The sequence below is a fragment of the Cheilinus undulatus genome, linkage group 3 (genome assembly GCF_018320785.1).
Source record: "Cheilinus undulatus linkage group 3, ASM1832078v1, whole genome shotgun sequence".
Classification (NCBI taxonomy): domain Eukaryota; kingdom Metazoa; phylum Chordata; class Actinopteri; order Labriformes; family Labridae; genus Cheilinus; species Cheilinus undulatus.
Window position 1 is genome coordinate 36,845,897 of NC_054867.1, and position 23,279 is coordinate 36,869,175.

The 23,279-nt window shown below is 38.0% G+C and overlaps 1 protein-coding gene across 15 annotated transcripts in view; it reads right to left on the bottom strand.

The window, feature by feature from the left end:
• The window catches only part of atp2b2 (ATPase plasma membrane Ca2+ transporting 2), a 200,267-nt gene that overhangs the window by 61,107 nt on the left and 115,881 nt on the right, over positions 1 to 23,279 (bottom strand). For all 15 annotated transcript variants that reach the window (XR_005991592.1, XR_005991591.1, XM_041781370.1 and 12 more), the window contains one exon: positions 1,525 to 1,725. Coding sequence is in view for 13 of the 15 variants with exons in the window: in XM_041781370.1 (XP_041637304.1) it covers positions 1,525 to 1,725 (201 nt within the window). In the remaining 2 variants the exon portion in view is untranslated. The remainder of the gene's footprint in view (positions 1 to 1,524; positions 1,726 to 23,279) is intronic.

The window sequence follows — 23,279 nt, forward strand, 5'->3', positions numbered from 1 at the left end:
TTTTTGATTGACATTGTGCATCAGGATGAAGTTTAAGTACATTTTTAGTACTGTCAAATTTATAGCCAGTATTTGAATTGATTTTATGTCTAATGAGGTTCTTTTTCATTAAGGCAAATGTATTTAACTGAGAAACCAATTCAGTTAAATCATTCAATTTTCAGGACTCTGCCAAGACACTGAAGTGAGATGTGATGACTTGCAATGTCACAGCATCTCTTTTAATGGATACATGTAAGGACACCTTGCCAATAAAATTTGTAAAAATAGCCCTGAATATAAACTGCTGGCCAAGTTATAAGTGCCATCCTTTTATTAACTCCCTAATTTTGTCATGAGTCTTCAAAAGTACAGTTGAGCTACTTCTTGTTGTTTAAGTACGTCTTTTGGATCTCTACATCCAAAAACATCCCTACCTTCTTAAGGCCTTGTGTCTGATATTCTGTTTCACAAACACACACACCATACACACATACTGTATATATCTATTTGCTGTCTTTAGTATATATATGCATTCGTATCTTAAGAAATCGCTCTGCTTTTCACTTCTTTTAAAATCCTTTCTCATCCTTCTAAAATAAGGCCAGACTTGCTTAGTGGCACCTTTACTTGCCTCAAGTCGAAGAGAAGCTTTATTATGTATCTGCAGATGGACGCAGTTATTATCATAATGATCCCTTTTGGCTTTTTCAGCATTACTTAGATTTGATGATGTAGAGAACTCAGTCATAAAGTGATACAGCTGAGGTGAAAGGGCAAAGACTATGAAAAGAAGAGAACGGAAACTAAGTCTCAAATTAAAATCAACCAATAAATTAATAACTTAACTATTTGCTTGACTGAGTAAATCATTTATTTGCTTTCTCATTAAACTGGTCTAACCATGTAAAAAATGTGTTAACTCAGACATTATCTGACTAACTACCCATGCAGGCAAGACGGAGTTAACTACTTCTCCTTTACCCGGTACTTCTACCTTTTTAAAGCCCTTAAATTGATGACTGGTCCCTTTGGCAGGATAACTGAATTCCATTACTGAGATAATGCTAGGAGCAATGACTGATGTTGCTGATGCAGCACCTTGTTATGGTCTCTGTCTTCATTTCCTGTTTCACGGCTCACAGGGCTGATGTATGGGCACTGGGAGCTCAAGGTTATTTCTCTACTCAACACTTCATTAACCTTCCCAGTACCTTTTATACTCACATTTAGCACATAGATAATTCACACTCACACACAAACATGAGATTACCAGTATGGTTGATGAGTCACTTGATCTCATGTGGCGGGTCACAAATAAAGTGTGACCTGCCTCAACAATTAAAAATGTGTGTGCATACATGTAGGTGTAAGTGTGTCAGCAAGTGCTTGTAATGTCAGATGAAGGAATGTCAGCAGGCAGATGCAGTCCTCAGCAATGATTAGATCCCAGACATAACTGTCCTGACACATGTGCATGTGCTCCAAGTGAATAACGAGAGAGCTTTTAAAAAGAAGTGATGTCACAAAAGCTACTTCACTTACTCTCTCCGCTGCTCTCTCCGGGAGGGTGGTAAAAGGAGAGGCCGAGAGAGATCAGGGCAGCGATCTCCAGGATGATGAGGGTAACGTCCTGCAGGGCTTCCCATACCAGCTGCAGGAAGGTTTTTGGCTTCTTTGGAGGTATCAGGTTTCTACCGTATAATTCTTTTCTCTTATCCAGGTCAGCTATGGCACCTGCGAGACCTGAGAAGGCAACAGACAAGAGGGGAAAAAATGTAAACTATAAGAGGTTCATCTAGTGCCTGTATTATTTTATCACTTCATCTGTTTCACCAGCAAAGGCAGCTTGATTAAGGTAAAAATAATAACTGCAATTATTTTGGTATTTGGTCGGAGATCAAGATTATGAAATCTGATTACTGGTTGATTTTACAACATCTGATCACATCTCACATGTCTTTGTCAAACCTAAACCATCTAAACACTTTCAAAAACAAGCAAAATAGGGAATAAATGAGTGGAATAAAACATTAATATATAAAAATGATGATTTGTAACAACAATAAAAAACAAACAAAAAAATACATTTATGGCCAAAATAGCACCAGATATGGGTAAGTTATGTTGTAAGTTCTGGCATAAAGTCCACACTAAAGTCATTGAAACTAGGTAAGTTATATATCAAGTTGTGTCATTGTTTGGTACACCACAGAGACATAAAATTTAGGGATGCAGTTTATTGGATTTTTTCTGATGTCTGATAAACGGAATTTACAAAATATTTTCAGCCAATACCAATATTCAAATGTAGTTCAGACCTAAAACTTCAGCCCTTAAATCACACAATTTAAAGTTTGAAGTTGAACAAATTAACACATTTCAGTCTTTTTGTCATCCCTCTTGCACTGCTACATCCAGTAACCTTACTGAAGTGAGTCAATCAAAGTCACATGACATCAACAGTACATAATGAAGAGGAGTTACTTGTCCAGGAGCAAAAAACGAAAGAGAGGAAAAGACAGTGGTAAGCAGAGCAGATAATAATGTGTGGTGAACACTTAAGCTACTGTTAGGTGTATGGCTGGTTGCAAATTGTTTATAGATAGCCATTTTATTTAATAAGCTTTACGGTTTAATATTATGTGTTTCCTCCACACATGTAGTTTATTTTGATGTCATTTTTCATTTCCATAGTTGACACTGATCAGCTGGCTGTTCATAAAAGCACCAGTGTGGCAAATGAGCCATGTGGATTTCACTTAGAAGTGACTGTGTTATTTCTTAGTTGATAAAAAAAATCCAAATATGTGTAATGTACTGCAGTTCAGCTAAAAATGACTGGGATAGGATTTTTGTTTTGTATCAGCCGAATTAGTTTTGTGGCTGTGTGACACTCTGACAACAGGTGATTAAGAGGAGTACAGGCACTTACTTTTTCCACTGAAAGCACTGCGTTTAATGCTTGTGGACCTCTTTTGATAATTTTGCCTATGGCCCCACCAAACTCTAAAATCGTCCCTGCACCAACATTAAGAGGTGAAATATTCAATATAATAAGATAATTTAACAACCAACAGCAGAAATTATCTTTGGCGATAGAAAACAGCTGTTTAATTGATCACAGATCACACACTCCTGACTACAAACAGCCAGTAACTTCATCAGCCCCTCATCATCCCATCTTTCAAGACTATAACCATGACAACCAAACTTTATGGAGGACTTTTCACCTAGTAGGAGGTAGGTGTAATATTTAAGTTACAACTAAAGCCTATGTTGAAACTTTCTCAGCAGGTTCAACACCTTAAACGTTAGTAGAGCATAAACTCTGTCATGAGCTAGAACAAAAATTTAAAATGGACTATGTTTAAACTTATGCATAGCTGGTCCAACCCACAGCAAGTGCTATTTTATTTCAGTGTAAATTTTTGGTGTTGTATTACCTATTCTGTAAATACAGTTGTTTTTTACCCTGCTAACACTATTTTTAATGTAGTTGTATTTGTTTGAGCCTTTCTTATCTATTTGCATCATGCTACTCACTTTGCTACTCTACTGTATAAAAAAGATTCAATCTACTTAACAACATTTTATCATTTTAAGAAATTCCCTCTCTCTCTCAAAAAAAAAAACCCAACAACATTTTAATGCACATTTTCAACTTGCAGTCTTTCATAGTTTAAAAACATTTTCTATTGTTAAAAGCACTGAAATCAATATCTTTTCTTACTTTCTCTTTTCCTTCTCACTCTCAAACCACACCAACCATCTCTAATTACCACTTGAGTCATGGCGGGCCACCGCTCTGCATTCCTTATATAATTCTGCTCGAGAGATGAGGGCCTTGTGCTTTAACCTCATCCACCTCCTCATACACCATGAACTACAGTACAAAAATATCCTTGGCTGTGGAGAACTTTATACCGGCTCCAGGCACAACTTACTTTTAGAATACAGTCCAGAAAATTGTTCTCATACAAAAGCTCATATAATGTGACAAAGTTTGATTACCACCAGACAGAGGGCTCATATAACAGCAACAGTAAACGCCTGTTATTCATGATGAACCAAGGTATTAAAGTATGAACTAATAAGGTATATTTTTTTGTAATTTCCCCTTTAATTCTTTTAATCATTTTAAAATGACATTATGATTTACTTTATATAATGAAGGCGAAATGCTTAAGGATAAAGGATGCTCCGAAGAAACTGAACATGAAACAGATTTCACTTACTTTGTCTATATACATTAAAAGAGAGCCAGGAAAGTAAGGCAGATTATAAATACTCAAATCATCATTATTACAGCTGGAATACAGCTCCAAGAAAAGCATTTTCAGCAGCAACTGTATCAGTCCATCTTTCCCTGCCATGCTTGGGTGACTAGTGAACTAGTTTTAGCTTGTGGACAACTTCTGGCATATAAACAGGTCAAGAGGATTTATGGTCATTTTCTAGGCTTGAGGGTTCTAACTGGAAGTCCAGCAGGGCTTAATGTAGGACTGAGATGGCTGATGTTCACTGCACAACATTTGATTTGTTCAGGGATTTTAAGAGAGGTCCACGTTTATAACAAAAATGCCTCTGAAATAAATTGCCTGTCAGAGCTTAAAATCTCCCTCATATAGTATTTTATCTGATTCATAACAGCAGCAACATTTTATCATGGCTAATTCTGTATTTTTACCCACGCTGACGAAATCAGCAGGGGGTTATGTAAAGGGTTCCATATCTTTGTTTGTTTGTTCGTTTGTTTGTTTGTATGTGTACAAGATAACTCCAGAACGGAAAGTCGGATCGTCACCAAACTTTCAGGGAATATTGGGATAGTGACAGGGAAGAATCGATTACATTTTGGTGATGATCTGCGCACCCGGTTTTTCTCGGACTTCAAAATTTTGAACACCATAGTAATCAATGGGAGCTTGAGTTCCTCTGTGGCACTGCTTAGGCATGGGTCTGCTGCCTCAGATGGTCATTCTAGTTTTCTTCGCCTTTAAGCTATTGATTTATTTACTCTAGGTATTTGGGGGCGTTTGCATTCACTGGACAAGACAGCTAAACACAGACAGGCGATATGGGGTAAAGATTGAGGGGAGACATGCAACAAACAGTGCCAAGATTGAGATTTGAACCTGAAACCAATGTGTTGTAGCCTCTGTATGAGTTTCAGTTCCAAAAGCTGAGCTAAACTGATACCTTGTTTGTTTGTTTGTTTGTTTTGGCCTTTATTTAATAGAACAGCTTTAGAAGAAGAGAAAATCCAGAGAGAGAGAGTGAGTAATGACATGATTAGGACTCCAACCTGTGAGACTCCAGGCATTGGGAACCTTCTCTGTTAATCGACCAAATCAGTGCTGCATATTCTCATTCTAATGATCGAAAAAAACAAAAAACATTATGGTATAAATACTAGGAAAAAAGTTGAACACAAAAAGGAATTCAAAGAGACTACAACAACACAAAAAATGCAAACAAAAATATCAGTCCCATTAGTATCAAATATAAGCATATATTATTAGAGAAAAGTGGCAAATTGTAACAATTAGGAAACTTTTTAACATTTTGGCTAATAACATACTGATTACCCATCTTAAAACATATTTTTTGTCTGACGGATTAAAATGTGAAAAATTACAAATCATCAAACATACAGTAGCTTATGTATGACACAAGCATGTGATCACATACTTTTAGGGCATGAACCAGAATAACATTAGTAATCATTTCTTAGTCATTTATCATCAAATACTTGATATATCTTCCATTACTAATTTGGATGCCTTTTGATTAAGTATAATGTATCAAACTATAGTAGCTAACATAAATAAATATTTAATCTGATTTGAAACTGCTGTGAATCCTACATTATTTTTAGACACAGTCCTATATAAACTGTAGATTGAACCAGCACAGTGCATACTAATGATCACGCGGATGAAGTGTTCAGTATCAACAATTTAAATGACAAAAAAAAAAAAAAGGGTTTTATGAAGCCTAATTATTTATTTCATACCTAGCCGGTTCCTGTAGCCTGAGCTGATACACAGGCACAGTGTGTAAGCACTCTCTCTCTCTCTCTCTCTCTCTCTCTCTCTCTCTGTCTCTCAACCGCAGACCTTACCACAGCATTATGTCATGCATGGTGCGTCACTGGGTCTCCCAGGAGTGGCCCTGGATTACACCTGATAACATCGCTGCTGCTGCATGACACTGTATCGCATGAGAATGTTTAGGGCTGTAAGATGACTTATTAACATCTGCAGTAATATGTGGAGATCTGTATGCAGCTGAAGTTGCCCAGAGAAGAACAAAGAGAATGGCAGAGAGGGAAAAAACAAAGCTCCATTGCTGCATAAAATACCAAGAAGAAATCAAGTCTTCTTTGCTTGTAAAACAGAGACAGAGCAACAGAAAGAAGGAAGAGGACAGAAGGAGGGCAGGCTGAAAAGAGAACAATTCCCAGCTCATACGTAGGAGAATGCCCTGGTTACAAATAGATCAGGCTATAAATAGCCTCATTATCCATTCTCTTTTAATTGTCTCTGTGAGAGGACCTAGCATGCTCTCCCATTGATCTCTGTAGCCCCCTGCATCACATCACACACAAGCATGTCTGTGTGTGAACAAGTTTGTGTGTGCGTGTATGGTTGTGTAAGTCGTGACCGCCTGCACGTGCTTAGTGTGTGTGTATCAAGGCTGGAGAAGCATGCCTGCGGTTGCTTGGACTATCATACAGTGAAACTAGAGCTCTTATAATCAGGCTTTAGCTAGTTTGTTAGATGCACACACATATGTGTACACTGCCATACTTAACCCCATGCAGCATTTGTAGAGGCCAATCCATCTTTCATGCTAGGTCAGATGCACATTAAATATGACATTCACTTATATTTCTTCTTCTTATTGCATCCTGAATGTCAGAAAAAAAAAATACATGTGCCAATCCTGACTCCCCATTTCTCTCATCCATCCAGAGGCAGGGGAGCTGCTTATTGCATGCAAATTTACCAGTCTGCGTAAAGGCAGCAATCATCTCCCATTAAAATACATCATGCTGCACAGCCTTAGCTATTTCTGCTATGTGATGGGTATAGATGAGAGATTCTGCATCAAATCCAAATGACATTTAGCCTCCTTGTAGTTTGATCAGTGTTCTCCTTAAATGCCCTTGAGATGTCAGCGATGCAGTAATCAATCTCTCAAATCATTAAATTCTTATTGCTTCCTGGAAAACCCTTGGCCACATTATCATTCCGTCCTGGAGCACTGATTGCAATGCTGCTTGAGATTTGCTTGCCAGATTCTGAAATATTGTAGGCTAAATACTGTCATCCCACCTAACTGCTCTGGCAGTGGATTTTGAGGAGGCAGTGAGAGGGCAGAGAAACTGTGGCGATATACAGATGAGTCACAACAATCTCGCAGAGAATTAAGGGTGATTGCAAAGAAGTCTTTGTACTGGAGCTTATTATCAAGTAGCAAAGCCAGATGAAATGTACATGCAAAATGCAAATGTACATGAACAAAATATGAGAACAGATAAGGAACTCCTTGTACTATAAATGTTCATTCATTCTTCCAAAGCTCTTTATACTAGTTGTAATGAAGGTCCTAAGAGTAAAAGCCTTTAGGAAAGGAAATTTGAGTCCACCCATAAATAATAAAAATGGGATGAGAGATGATGCACTTTCGTTAGTATTAAATTGCAGTTCCCTTTTAAGATGGTCAGCTGACGGACTTAAACTGTGAGCATCCTGCTGACTCAGCGCATAAAATAAAATCCATCTACTTTGCCAGGAATGCACCCTGGGTTTTAATCTTATTTGTGAATTTGGTTGCATGCCATTACACTACTCTCCCATATTTTCAGCCACTTCCCCCTGAATACGAGCTAATAACGAAGGCATGCATAATAATAAACATCTGTCCACATTTGATTGTGAGCATTACATGATTTGAGTTAGAAACTTTATCATTATGGTTTTGATAATGACATGGACAAGGGCTCAGCATGGGTCCAGAGCTGCTTCTGTAATTCAACAGAAAAACATGCCATGAAAAGCCTCTGTGCATTTTTTTCTGTTTTGTTACTGACAGACGAGTAGAGTTCTGTGTTACCAAGACATGTTGAGGGCTCATGATTGGCCTTCTTGAGTGTGTAGCTCATTAGACAACCACCTCTACCTGATGGTAGACTTATCTATCAAACCAATATTTAATACGTGATATACTGCTGACATGTACAGCTGATAGAGTGTAAAGATAAACCAATATGGATTGGTTAGCCAATCTTAACATTAAAGGTCTGAATGCATCAGTCCGTAGAGCCCTAGATCGGTAAAAATGTTGCATGAATCAGTCTTTGGACTGGTTTTAACATTAGAGATCAGTTCACTGAGCCTCTGCTGCTTGCCATCACACCCTGTTCTGCCATGCTTTGGCTCAGCATCTTTAATCTCACACGACCCACAGTAACCTTTTACTTTTAACAAGACTTCCATTAGTTGTAGGTGCTTGCTAGGTAGCTAGCTGTGTTTCACCAGTCATCACCGTAACATCTCATGTTAATTCTTCACTTCAGAAATCAAGTCATGTTGACCTAATATGAAAGAGGGATAACTTTTGAAATGTCTGCCCATCTGAGCGTTTTAGACAAAAGTGATTCAGTACAATGGCTTCTCACCTGTTAAGATGGCAGAGCTTAAGTTTAGCTAAGATGCTAACACTAAACATAGCACAAACAGAGCTGAATATTAAACTGTTTGGTTTGAATCAGAAAAGTCATCAGTTATCAGCGTAACCACAGCCCGGTTTTATTCACAGGGTTCACAACTGAAACGTGTTATTGAGGGTGATCACTTTGGTGACACAATCAGTACTTTTGCGCCCACTGATATGACATTAAAGACAGAGGATTTCACTGTGAATTAATTCAAGAATGAAAACAAACAGAAACACTCAGATACAGAATATTCACAGTCAGACGAATTATGTAAGGAGAAAATTGAATGTACAGAAAGCTGTTTTTATTTTACTGTTTTTAGTATTATTTTAAAAACTGTACCAGAAACCCAGCTCTATCTAAATCTTCTTAAATTGTTTAATTAGCTTGAATTTGTGCTTCTTGGGAAAATTTAACATTTAGTTTTTTCTATTATCAGAATTAATAAAGCCAGTGAAGTTATACGTATAGAAGAACAAAGAGTTATGTACCAGTAAAAAAACTCATTCTATCTCCAAACACTCTATCAAAGTGAAACACCTTGTCATATGTGTGATGAAAACTTAAATTTCTTAAAAATAATGTCTGAATATCTGCACAGGAGGCCTGGGATTTAGTCTCCTTAATAAACAAGCTTGAAGACAGACTATTATTAAATTTTCTTGTTTTCCCCCCTTTTTCTTATTTTTATTGAATCGAATGAAGTGTTGCATCGTAGCCTGTGAATCGAAATTCGAATCAAATCTTCTTGGGAAGGAGAGATTCACAACCCTAAGAGCTGATAAACTGGTTTTAAATATTAGAAGACATTTTCACATCCGATGATACAGATATCTAAATTTTCAAGATAATATCTGCCAATATGAATATTGTGCAGATAATATTGGGCATCCCTATAGGGAAAGAGAGCATTAGTTAAATAGAATGATTGATCTGCTTCTGAAGATTAGTTTCTCTTTTGGTTAATCTTAATGAAAATGTAGGAATGTGCATGTAGGAATAAAACAAACAGAAAACCCTCACATGGGTTATCAGTCAAACAAGTCACTACTGGCTTGACTGTAGTTCTTTTTCTCCTCCTTAAACTGTTAAGTATTTTTCTTTAACCCACAACTGTGATATTTTTCACTGGAAAACCTGCAGTCTTTGGCCAGGTGGTTTTCTCCACCGCATCTGTAGCATTTTATAATGTCCGTCTGGGGCTGCAGTTGTGTGTCGCTGACCTTGTTCACAAACCTCGCTGCTCTGTTCCATTTACCAGGTTTTTTCATGCCAGAATGTTTCTGCTGGCTGTCTTCATTGCTTTTCAAAAGTCAGTCCGTCCTCTGCTGTATCCTGTCCTCATTTATGCCAAAGATCACACAATCTCTCAACACCATAGTCATCGAATCATCACAGCCACAGTCCTGTGCCAGCTTTCTCAGTTCTGCCACATAATCACCCACACTGTGCAAATTACTGCGATGCCCTCTGTTGGCACTAAGATAAAATAACATTTCACAGTCACTTCATAACACTGGGGTAGTCCCTGAATTATGCCATTTTTGGATTTTATAGAAAATCCGTACATATTTAGGACATTTTTTATGGCACCAGTTTCATGCCGGTAAACCAAGACCTGAGAAGGACAATTGGAGAAACGGTGTGACATGTAAATCGACACAGACAGACAGACACACCACCAATTATAGTCGTAAGACAAGATGACGTCTCACAAATGCTAACACATGAAAGCCAGAACAAGCAAGTATTTTGCACATTTTTCCTAAAAATGTATATCGTAAATGAAAAAGAAAAAAAAATCTTTCCTGGGTTACGCAACAAAATTATCTGATAAATAACCAGTGGTTCAATTAAACATCCCCCTCTCTCAATTGTCAACTGTAACTTACAGCTAGCATGCTATGAAACAATGCTGGATATGAAACAAAAATCTGCAATGGCAGATGACTGCGACCAGACCTCCTGTACCTGACAAGACAAGACATGGCAAGGAAAAAAAAAAGAAAAAAAAACTTTGCACCTTCATTTCAGCATGAGAGGAAATGGGATTTTTTTTGTCAGTAGGAGCATGATGGCATATTTTAACAGTTGGCCCTTTTTTGTCCGTGGCTAAAAATAGATCTCCATGGAAACACTATGCATCCCACACGTTGAGTGGAAATACCCACGACTGTGAACCTTGGAGAATATGTGAATACATGTAAGTCTGTGCATGTGAGCGTGTGTTTTGTGTCCAAGAGTGTGTTCTCATGTGTTTATATGACTGTAGGTATAAAGGTTCCAAGAAAGAAATGACATTACAGAATGAAATTATGTGATGACCTCCAAATGTCCTTGTAGCAAGACCATCATGGTAGAACAGCAAACACAATAATTATGAAAATGTTTTTATATTAAAAAATACCTGTACATAATTGGTTGATAGATGCTGAAGTGCATTTCTCTGGGTTATAGCCATACCCCCCTCCAGGTGGGGTTTATGTCTTTATTTCTGTCTGAACTTTTTCCTCCCCTCCTCACAATACTGCATGCCACATTGTCCAAAACAAGTCACCATGGCAACAGGGTTGTACAACGATGACGATGATGATGATCATCATCGTAACGACGCAAAATATTGATGCCTTTTTTCTGCAGCGAATCAATAGCTGCAACATGTATTCTCAGCTTTCACCATTTTGAAAGGAGCGAGGGGGAAATGAAGAGGGAAGAGAGAGAGAGAGAGGGCTGAAGTGTGACTCAGAGAGCACAAGAGAAACAGAAAAAGAGAGAAAGGGAGAGAGAATGAGAGTAGGTTGGATGTAGAGTAACTCTATGAATAATAACCCATCAGTGGCTAAAAGGTGGATAATTATGGTGCTCTTATTAGAAGATGGAGTGATGGAGAAATGTGTCACAGTGTCCTTGAGAATGACCTCCATAATAATGATACCATTTTATGCTGTGAGAACAGAGAGGTTTGTTACTGTGGGAGTGAAGGTAGAAAGAAGTAGAAAAAGCTTGAAAGAGCAGACAATGTAAAGATAATGAAAAATGATACATGAAAGTAAATGACACAGAGAAGAAAAAGGAGAGAAGTGTTAAAAGATTAAGACAATACCAGTCAGGAGCACATAAAAATGAAAAAGATGAAAAGATTTAATACAAAACAAAGACGGAAACCTTTACATGCTTTTAGTTACATGCTATGGTATTAAGCTTGAGTGTGCGACATAGGGAAAGGCTGAAGAAACAGTCCTACATTGTAAAATATTACAGGGGTTATGGTTAAGGAGAACTTAAAACTGGATGGTTTAATATTAGCCTTCTGTTGTTTGCCTGTTTCAAATGGTGAGTATAAATTATTCTGTTTCCTTTCACTTAATATATACAGTACTGACACTGGTGAGTATATACTTAATTATATACTTTTTAGTTGCAAAGGTAATACATTTCCACCACTGTACTTTCTGGGATTTTCAGAGTAAATGCATAAACATCTTCAATACATTTTAGCAAACCAGAAAGCATTGAGTAAATGATGTGCGTATTTATCACACCTGATAGGGAGATGAGTGCGAAAAAGATGAGGGAAAACCTGATTTGTGTACAGTCTTGAAAACTGCAAAGGTTGAAAGATGCTGAGTCATATCTGCTCAACTCCTGCTTCCAGCAAAGAGGACACGGAGAAATCAAACCAAATAGTTTATAAAGCGCAAGTCTACTATGATTTCAACATGTAATGTATGCATGATAGTTTAAAAGAACCTTCAAAACCGACAGATTGGCCAGATTCCACGTCTGTCATCAGGCAGATCCATTTTTCAAAGCTTTAATGTGAAACTATTGAGCCTGGTCTACCAATCAGTTTTATTTGAGAAGAACGAGGTGGTAGCGACGGGTTTTGCTGTAATGCAAGCCAGTAAACAATGGCTGCTCAGCTACCTCAGATGTATCTGTAGCAGCAGTTTTTTTTTTCTAAATCAGAACTGGGCACCATTTCTTTATTAAAAGGAGAGCATAGGACCACACTGAACACTTTTCTTGGTAGAAGAGATGTTTTTGGTCTTCTCCCTGTGAGTCTCAACATTAGTTTGTGGTAATCACTGGCATGGTTTAGTTATAATGCAAGCATGGGTGAGAAATAGGATGATCTTAGATTGTGAAGAAATAGAATGTACTGACAATCTGCTAAGGCACAGAAATCGCCTTATCGTACGCTCTACCTTTGCAGCTCTACACTTCGTCATCCCTTCCCCTTTGCTCCCTGATTGAGCGATGATTCAATGGCTGAAAATTAAAGTGAAACTTTCTGGTCCATAAGGAACTGCTACATGGATTTCTTGGATTATAGTGCAACTTTTTTGACAATCTCGAGAGAATGCATCCCTAATGATCCACTGGGAGTCAACCAGATGTGACACGCTAAAGTCACTGACAGTTTGTAGCTGTGGCAGGTCTGTTCATGTTGTTGTAATAATTGCAGACTGTAATCATGGTATTCAATGCTTTTATTTACATAAAGTGCTACTTTAAGTGATCAAAGCCTCAGCTCTCTCTCTCTCTCTCACTCCACTCATTCTCAGCATGCAGCAGGCAGGTAAAAGTGTAACGTCACTGCTTTGAGCTCTTTAATAAAATTTTTCCAACCTCTTTGTTAGCAAAAATCAAGAATGCGCTAAAAATAACATCAGGTAACTTATGCACTACAGGACTTTATGTCACAGTGATTAATCCCATTCTGGGCTTTATTTATTTACTCATTTTGTCATTTTACTTGTCTATAAACAAAACCGTCATACAAGTTTTTTCGTGAATAGACAGTTACCTATAAAGCTGCTGTAATGATTCTGCTTATAGTCAACGTGTTTTAAAATAAATATTACTGTGTTAAAATGTGCCTGATGAATGTTAAAATAGATTAAAAACAAAAAAGGAGACGCACAAATCCTAATTCTAATGTGGTGGAAAAAGCACAAATTGGCCCAATAAAATAGATCAGAATTTGGAAAAGAAATGTTTAGTACTTCAAGTATTTAGGAGAAGACCTCCAGACTCCCCTTACCTGCTGGTGAAAACAATAAATGGTCATTACAGTAGAAAAAGAAAAAAAAAAAGAAAAAAAAAACATTTGACTTGCAAAATTTTTTTTCTATGTTTTGAAATTATGTAAGAAATACGTTCAGGCTGTTTTTGTCTGTAACTTACAACTTAGCCTGAAAATCAGATCTAAAAAGGTTCATGATAACATTTAGATCATAATACTGCCAAAAGAAAGAAAGAAAGAAAACAAACAAACAAAAAAAGCTATGACATTGCCTTTCATATCACCATCCCCTAACTGCAAGCCAGCAAACAATGGCTGCTGTAAAGCAATTTTCTTGGATGCACTGCAGTTGTACCAGCAGTATATTAGAACTGGGAAACAATTTTTTATTACAGATGAGAAAGGAGCCACACCGAAAGCTTTTCTTGGTGGAAACGTGTTTTTTGCTCTTCTCCAAACCAGCTTCTGCAGTTGATTCATCACCTGGCTCCATTGAGCTATTATTACGCAGAACAGCTTACGTTGCACGGTGTACTTACTGGGCTGCCCACCCCTACTACGCTATAAATGACCCAAAATGAATGTGACAGACAGAACATTTGTCCATAATCCTTCAAGAGTGTTTTCAAAGGTTCTGCCCTTACCAAACACAGACTATGGGCAGCTGCTCAGATAAATTTGAAATATACTATCTCATGCAGTGGATTTATGAAAGAGTTTATCTGGCATGTCAAGTTAAATTTATATATGTACATGTAGAATATTTTTAATGAGCAGGATAGCAAAGTCATGACTGCAGACACATTCAATGTGACTGACGCATTTAAGACCTTTAATCGGAATATTACAAATTTAAAGAAGTAATTCTTGAGGGGAGCACGCCCAGCTGCACAGCAATCCCACCCACTGCTCAATGAAGACCTAATTAAAGAAAGGAAGTTATTTTTCTCACTTAATCACAGTAGAGGCTGAATGTTTTAGGGCAAACATCAGGGAAATGATGATAGTGCAGCATTTAAAACAGCAGGAAAGAAGTGTCTCATTCTGTCTCAAGTTTAGGGTTTCTCTGAGGAAGTTTTGATTTGACTTTGTAATCTCTTTGCTTTAAAAACGTGTGTATTTGTCCAGTTTACAATGTGGTTTTGTGTGCTCAGATTCTCTGCACGCTCTGCACCCTATCACGACTGAGAGTGCAAGAGGGCACGGCAGGAGGCAGGCAGGCTCTCTCTGTGAGGACAAGTGGATGTGACATGTCTTGAGCGTGGCCAAAGAGGCGAGCAGACATACTGTACGGGATGCAAACAAATGATGGGGGAAAATACATTCTCTCATTTCAGGAAGAGTCACAGGGTCACACTAACGCATACACGCACAATCACACACTCAGATCTATCAGTCATTCCCCTGTGGATGGACTCATCTAGAAGCTAATGGGCCGGAAAGTGACACTGAGCAATTTCTGATGCCATGTCTTTGCAATCACGCATGTGCTGTATGTGTGTATACGTTTATATGTGTGACACCATACTACATCACATTAGGTTTCTGCCTGTGCCAACAAAATGACACATCAGTTTAATTCTGCAGCTGTACAGTGGGGAACAGAAGAGAACCGGGAAAAGGCTCAGTGAGCTCAGAGGAGCTCTGGTCACTGCTGCTTTTACAGGCAATGACTTAAAGGAATAGCTCGACATTTTGGGAAATACGCTTATTCAATTTGCTGCTCACAGTTGAATATGAAGACTGGTACCACTTTCATCCTGTCTGTGCCTCAAAGGGGGCACTTTTTCTTCAAGGGGAGCAGTTACCAGGCAACCAGGAGATATTTAAGGAAGTTTCTGTCTTTGGTCAAGAACATACTGGCACACAAACCCCTGATACACAGCAATTTGTGTTTATTTTAACTAATTTGGTTTAAACATGTTAATTAGTGAGCTTTTCAAGAACTTAAAGACACAGTTTGGAGTTGGTGCACTGCCGTGGCATAATTCTGTGTGATTTTAACAATTCAGAAGCTTCATGATCTTGAAGTATGCAGTTTGTAATAGAGATATAAAGATATAAAATTTCATATCACTATCACATTAACCCCAAATATCATGGTTATCAGTTATATCATGTTATTGTTTTAATTTGCTGAAAACGCTTAAAAAGTACAGATACATCATTGAAATCATTTCATTCACTTCTATGTAAAAAAAAAAATTAACTTGGATGCAGGTTTGGCTCAGGTGGTAGAGCAGGTACCCATATACAGAGGCAAGAGTCCTCAACACACAGACGCAGGATTGGCACTGTTTCATGCATTTCTTCCCCCACTCTCTCTCCCTATCAGGGCCAAAGTGGGACGTATTTTCAGCCTTGGAGTGTTATGGTTCAGACTAGCCCACTTTCGTTCACAACCTGTTACTGAAGATAAGTGATTGTGGATAGATTATATTTATTATAATAACAGTTATTTATTGCTACATTTTTAAAAAGCATTAAAGGTTTCTTTTAGGGTTCAGGTACAGATATATCATGGTGGTCTAATAAATTTGTCAAGCACTGTGTATTTTAACTACAAAGCCTAGCTACACTTTATAACACTTAGCCACAAAGCTAGCTATTCAAAACCAATCCGAGCAGAGAGAGACAGAAGCTAAATCCAGTGAGTGCATGCTAGTCAGTCAAAGATTTTTTTTCCTTCGACAGTTAAAGGTTCTGCATTTTGGACCTGATTCACAATGCTGATGTGCTTTGACCTTATGAATTTATTAGCCTACTGCTAAAGTGCCCCTTACTTGGTTGTGTGAGTCTCTGCACCAAACAGACAGTGCAGCAGGCCTGCAGTGTTCGAGTGGAGATGAGGTTTCTCCTTAATACTAGTGGCGGGTAGCGCTGCTTTTAAATGTAACTTGTTAGGTCACTGCGTTACTTAAAAAAAAAAACTTTCAATCATTCCACTTGTCAGTTAATGAACAACATACAGCGACTGCATGTCTGCCTTCAAATGTGCAGGCTCTACTGTCATAGTAAAGCCTAGTTTATCTATAACTCCACAGCCTGATAACACCACAAACAGATGTAAAAACCTTTATAGCTCTTTGATATTCCCACAATCTGAATGCAAACTGGACAGAAGCACACAGAATTTCACAAACACTGGCTTACACTTACAATGGCTGCACAGCAGATCCACTGAAAACAATACAACATGAGCTTTTAAAATTATGTTTACATAAAGGGGATAATTCCACTGTCCTCTCTGCCATCTCATCAGTTTAGTAAGCTAGCCATAAGCATGTACTGAAACAGCCTTGTTTACCTCCCACTGGCTTGCTGCTATGTGCCAACGTACATACAGGAAAGAAAGAAGGACAAACAGTGCTGATGCTCCGTGGAGCTTCTTTTTTTCTTTTTCTCATTTTTTTGGCCACAGAGGAGAGAGGAAATTGAGGATTTCCTTTTGGTAACAAATTACTTTTATGAAAAATGTAACTGATAATGGATTACTTGGATTGTAAAACTAACACACTACATTACTCGTTATGACAAAAAAGGTATTCTAACGGATCACTCTGTAAAGTGTTACCCCCAACACTGCCCAACAAATGCACAGGTCGCCCCCAGTCAACTTGTGCATGTTTTTTTCCAATTCATATAAGTACTCAAACCAAAACTGAATGCTGTCTGGACCTTAATAACCATATCATAGCATATTGTTATCATAATGGGTTAATAACAATTACTACGATTTGACAGCGATAAAGAATTTGCATCATGGTTATCATTAAAACAGGTGACCTCCTCATTCCTGGTAAGTATTTTTGACAAGGACAAAACTACATTGAAGATGCAACTTACTAAAAAGTATTACATAATTAGTGTTTTCTATTAAATGACTTGAATGCCAGGGAAATTTTTAACAGTTTCCAAACATCTAAAATTAAATATATGTTGCAATGCTGAAAATAAAATATGCAATTGCATGTGTGTGTATGCGTGTGTGTGTTTGTGGGGGCAGCTGTACAAGTGGGTGAGTTTTGCTGTCACGCACTGTGCTCTGTGAGTCTGACTCATGTGAGAGAGTGGAGTGAGAGAACACAGCTCACAGCTCTCTCTCTTAAAGCACACAAACACACCTGCCACTCCACAAGCTAACCAATTATTACAGAAGCTTCCTATTAAATAGTATGTATGGGCTAAAATCATGTGGGATGTCTTGTCAGAGAAAGCTGGATGAAGACATTTTTAAACTAAGTCTTCAGGTCTAAAAGACAAAATTATGCATCCCACATTCATTTTATAATCTTTTGTGTTCTGACCTAAAGTACACATGCTGTGTTGTTTCTATGGTGACATTTACTTGCAGTTTTTTATTATATTACATTGTGAAAAAAGTGATTATATAATGTTATGCAAGAAAAACAGGCTTCTACAATTAAACAACAGCAAGAACAAACACATTGTTGTAGCTGTTGTGTACGGCCCATATCAAAGAAATTAAACACCCAAACGTTTCATTTATACCTCATAGAAATCTTTTTTTGGAGTCCTGGCAAGTAGCACATTGAGAGCGGCACAGAAGGGAAAGAAAAATAGTGAGTCACGCAGGATAAGGCTTCAGTGCATATGGTCCTTATCAAAATTCATGAAACAGTTATCATTGTGTTAAGATTCTGTGCATGGGTGAGGTCTAGTCCCCTGAGCATGTGCAGTCATAGCTGCACCAGTAAGACCATGCCAGTATGATGCCCTTTTAAAGTCTCATCCCTCTAGTATGGGCTCATTTTTTGAGGAGGCATGCAGCTCTTAAACAAGTACTGTCCATTCTGCTTATTATGACCTACTCCAATACAGTCCATTTATGAAAATGGATCACACACATTTTTCCCTTAGAGAACAGCTATTTTATACATCATGGCTGCTGTAGTAGCAGCTCTGTTTGAGAGCAATTCTGGGTTGAAGCGATGCTGCCAGGGTGTGCTGGGGTGGCACTAGAGGCATACTATATGATACGCTGCACTGCTGTAGCACCAGTGCGTTTTGGGCTTTAGATATATTGCTTTCTATTTGTTAAATCATTTGCACTGTTTAGCCAATTGCACAGGCTTTGTCAATCTTCTAAGTTTAATTCTCATAAATTTACACATGTAGTTCATTAATCATGCCATTGTGTATCAACAAACTGACCAACTGCTGAACCAGCTGATACAGCTAAACATAAGATATGATCAGAGTCTCTTTGAATTGCATATAAACAAAGCTAGTATATATGCCAAAATATGTGTGTACAAATGCTGCTAGTGTCAGTAGTAAAATTATGGTCCTCTTGGCGATAATATTAGTAAGAGTGTATTTGTTCCACTGACTGAGCTTCAAACACTGTAATGTTAGCTGCCCAGACTGCCCTAGATGTGGACACAACATTAATGAGACATCTGTTTACAGCCTCAGTGTGTGAGAGTGTTCGTATGAGTGGCAAAGACAGAGAGGGAGATAGAGATTGTGGGAGCTTGTTTAGAGAAAACTGTTTAGTGATAAGGGCAAAGTGTTTGGAGTCAAGCTCCTGTAATTCAAGACTGTTCGACCAGTCATTACTCACTACATGAGCCATCCATGCCTCCATCTGCCAACAATCTGTTGGTCATTACTGTACCTTTCATTTATTAACTTATTTGTGTTTTTAAAGTAATTTAAAGTCAACACAACTGTAATTTAAAGCGTATATTCTAAGGGCCAATCCTGCTGAAGTGTCATTGGGTTGTACTATGGATTACAAACTCCACAATTAATAACAAAGAACAGTTATTTTCTAAATCATCACTAATTTGCCTCCTCATTTATAAAACATCACAAAGATTGAGGAAGCACAAGTGCTCCTATTCTTCTCATACAAGACTCTAAGTACACTGTATATGCATAGAGAGCCCTGTATTACATGGATGACTGCAGAAACAACATGTTGACAGTTTTGGTAAAAATAAAGGAGCAAAAATGTTAGTGTCTCCTTTATATGTTAAATCATAGCATAAACGCTTCATTCTGAATAATTTCCCAGTTAACTGGTTGGACAGTAATACATTTTTCTATTGTACTGCACAGGATAAATCAAGATTTGAAGAATGCCATTTCACTTAACCCTGACACTGTATATTTGTGCTCTGTGGCTTTAGCTAACCATGCCGATAAGAAGCTGCTGTATTTTCCCTAATGCCCACACACATTTTCTATGCACACACTGGATGAACACTCATACAAATCAGCAACCTGTCTCCCCCTGGGAGTGAAAAGGGAGAGCGACCAGGGCTGAAAGGGAGAGTGACAGTGGTCTATCTGCTGTCTCCCATCTGGGCGTCAGTCTCTGGTTTCGACCCCGGGGCTCAGATAAGCTCCGGACACAATAGGGACAGCTATTAAAATTCAAACTACCAGAGAAAGTCATAAAATAGTCATGACAGGTAAGGGAAATCTACACACTTTAATGTGACCCTTATTGTCTGTCTGTGTAGAAGTGCAGGGAACCTTTAACAAGAGAAGGGCAGATGAATGTGAACAGTTTAATCCACTATTAAATGATAAATATAACATTAGACATATTTTCCTTCATATTTCTACATCACTAGAATATGTTTTATATTTTATATGTAAATCATATAAAATGAACCTTGAATTGTTCAACACACTCTTGCAGAAGGAGTAAACAAACACTAACCCTGGATGGGAATAACAGGACAGTTGAGTATTGATCTCTGTAGTAGCATTTCATTGAACTGTAATGTGACTGAGCCCATGAAAACCAATCCAAAAAGTTCCATCTGCTGCACAAATGGATGCATTTCCTTTAGTATTCCAGACGTGCAAAAGATTGACTTACACTGTATTCAGCCCCACTGATATTCCCATATAACACGGGTGTAAGGATAGTCATTCAGTGTTGGCGGAGTATTTTAAAGATCACTTATATGATCATTATACATCTATTTTTGGTTTAGTAAAAATCAACTAACTGATATGTTTCAATACTAGTGTAGAAATTCTAGTCCAGTGGTAAAATAAGACCACCTTTAATAATAAAAAGCAGTTGAAACTGCATCTTAAATTCTAACAGGGGACTTGGCGTACCTGCATAAGTAACAATTATGTTGTAAAATTCATATATGCAGTAAAATCTGGATTAGAAGTCACCCGGGTATACTAGTATATACAGTTGAAACCAGATGTTTACATACACTATATAAAAAGGCACATAAACTTTTTTTCTCACCGTCTAACATTAAATCAGATTAAACTTTTCCTGTTTTTGGTCAATTAGGATTACCAAAATTATTTCTATTTGCTTAATGCCAGAATAATGAGAGAGATCATTTTTTAGACAATTTTTATTATTTTCTTAAAAGTCAGAAGTTTACATACATTTCATCAGTATTTGGTAGCATTGCCTTTACACTGTATGACTTGGGTCAAACATTTTGGATATGCTTCCACAAGCTTCTCACAATAGTTTGCAGGAATTTTGGCCCATTCCTCCTGGCAGAACTAGAACAAATCTATTAGCAGTAATATGGTAGTTGAGCTCTTCTTTGGTGATTGCAGTGAGACTGACACACAGCACGGAGGTCCCTCAGCACTCATCTGTCACTTGTCTTTAATGAGGAATGTTTTCAGCCAAACCAACGTACCACAAGATGCACTTATTTAACAGTGTACCTACTGTCTTCTTTAAGTGTACGTTTAAGACAAGTAAGGAAAGCAGTCAAAAAGTGCTGCTAACCCTTGCTGGTGTGGTTTGTGCTGTTATGTTTTGCAGCATGGTCTGAACATTGAAGCCAAGATTGCCACTTGTAATAAGCGATAAATGGGATTGAATTTTCAATCCTGTGCACTGTGCAATGGTGGCAGCTTTATGCACTTGTGGTAATGATGTTGCATGTCTCAGCACTTTATACTGGTATGTAAGTTGCCCTGGTATATAAGCCACAGCAAACTTTTTAGATGAAAAAATATGTATCAAAAGTGTGTGTCATACACCAAATTTTACAGTGACTGATTTATGTTTCCATAGGTTGTTTGCAATCATGTGATCTTCATTGTCCATTGGGGGTCAGGGACAGCCAATTTCTAAACTACACTGAACTCGATCTCTACACTTTACAAAAATGATAATTACAACCATTCAACATATGTACCTGGCGTAGAGGTGATCAATACCGCAATTACTCAGTCCTGCAGGCCTCCTAGCCTCTAGAGTCATCTAGCCAGATGAAGGGAGACAAGAGTCTAGAGGAGTCTTTTACTCAGCTATGAGGCTAGCTGAGCCCCTTTGACATATAAAAAAAATCTTATTCTGTCACAAGCGTTGCCTCTAATTGAAATGGTTATGAACTGAATGAACCTTGTAGGGAGAGTGACCTAGTGTTGATGAGCTGTTCATTAATGAACCTGTGCAATGAAACAGCCCTTTCATGTTAGCCACGGTAGCCAGCTCAGTTTCAGTGCCAATTTCCTTTCCTCCATCCTTTGTCGTTATTAAATCCACATTCAAAGATCCAAACTGGTACCAAATGAAGAGCCGTTTGAGAACTGAACAACTAAAAAGGAACAATGTTCATACATATGTATATATAATACACTCACATGGGGGCATTTCTTTTCAGAGCATGTACTTCTTGCACAACTTAAACTTAAAATGAACTATATTGACACCGATGTGTCTTCCTCTATTGGAAGCTTGATCAAAGGCTGTATAAGAAACTCCTCATCACAATTCCTTTAAATAAAAAAAAAACTGCTTATGGTTTTGTATTTAAAATTGCAGCATTTGCATAACTCTCAAAAGAGTTGTTCGTGAAGAATGAAGCTGACATGATGTGACTAAATATAAGGTAATGCTGTATTTTGCTACTTTGATCTTGCACCATTGAGTGAGTGTATCCATCTCTTTGGCAGTATCTGTTAGTTCCTGGACAAGAGTAAACAGACTTAGTTTGTGCTTCCTTTAGTAAAGCTAAAGTATGTAAGTAGTAAGTTAAATGAAGAAAGTGTCCATGTTCCTTTTTGTTGTTGCCGCTGGGATGTTATAGATTATTCTCCCCTACAGTTTTTGTAAACTTAGAGTTAAAGATAGCTCCTCTGTGCCCTAGAGCAAGGCAAGGCTGAATCTGGTCCAAGATGGTTTATGTGCCCTTGAGTAGGAAATGCTGCCTGTCTGTATTGGCAGCAGTGGTACCACCCTTGTTCTGCCCCACAGCGGGAGAAGGGAGAGCAGAGAGGTCAACTCAGGAAAAAGAGCTGACATGGAGAGAAACAAGCCGTTTATAGCCTGGGACTCTGCATATTCAGCTAAAAGCATCGCCACGCCTGTCAACTTCTCTATACATGCTTTTGGCTCCAGCAGCAAGTTCAGATTCAGGACATTTCAGAGGACAAGAAGTGGATACGAAGGAATGAGATATTTGACAGCAACCTGGGACAGAGAAGCATTGGAAGATGTCAGTTTTCTGCACTGTAGTTGTGAGATATTCACTTATCCAGGGGGAGATTTTCCTGTCAGGGTGGAAC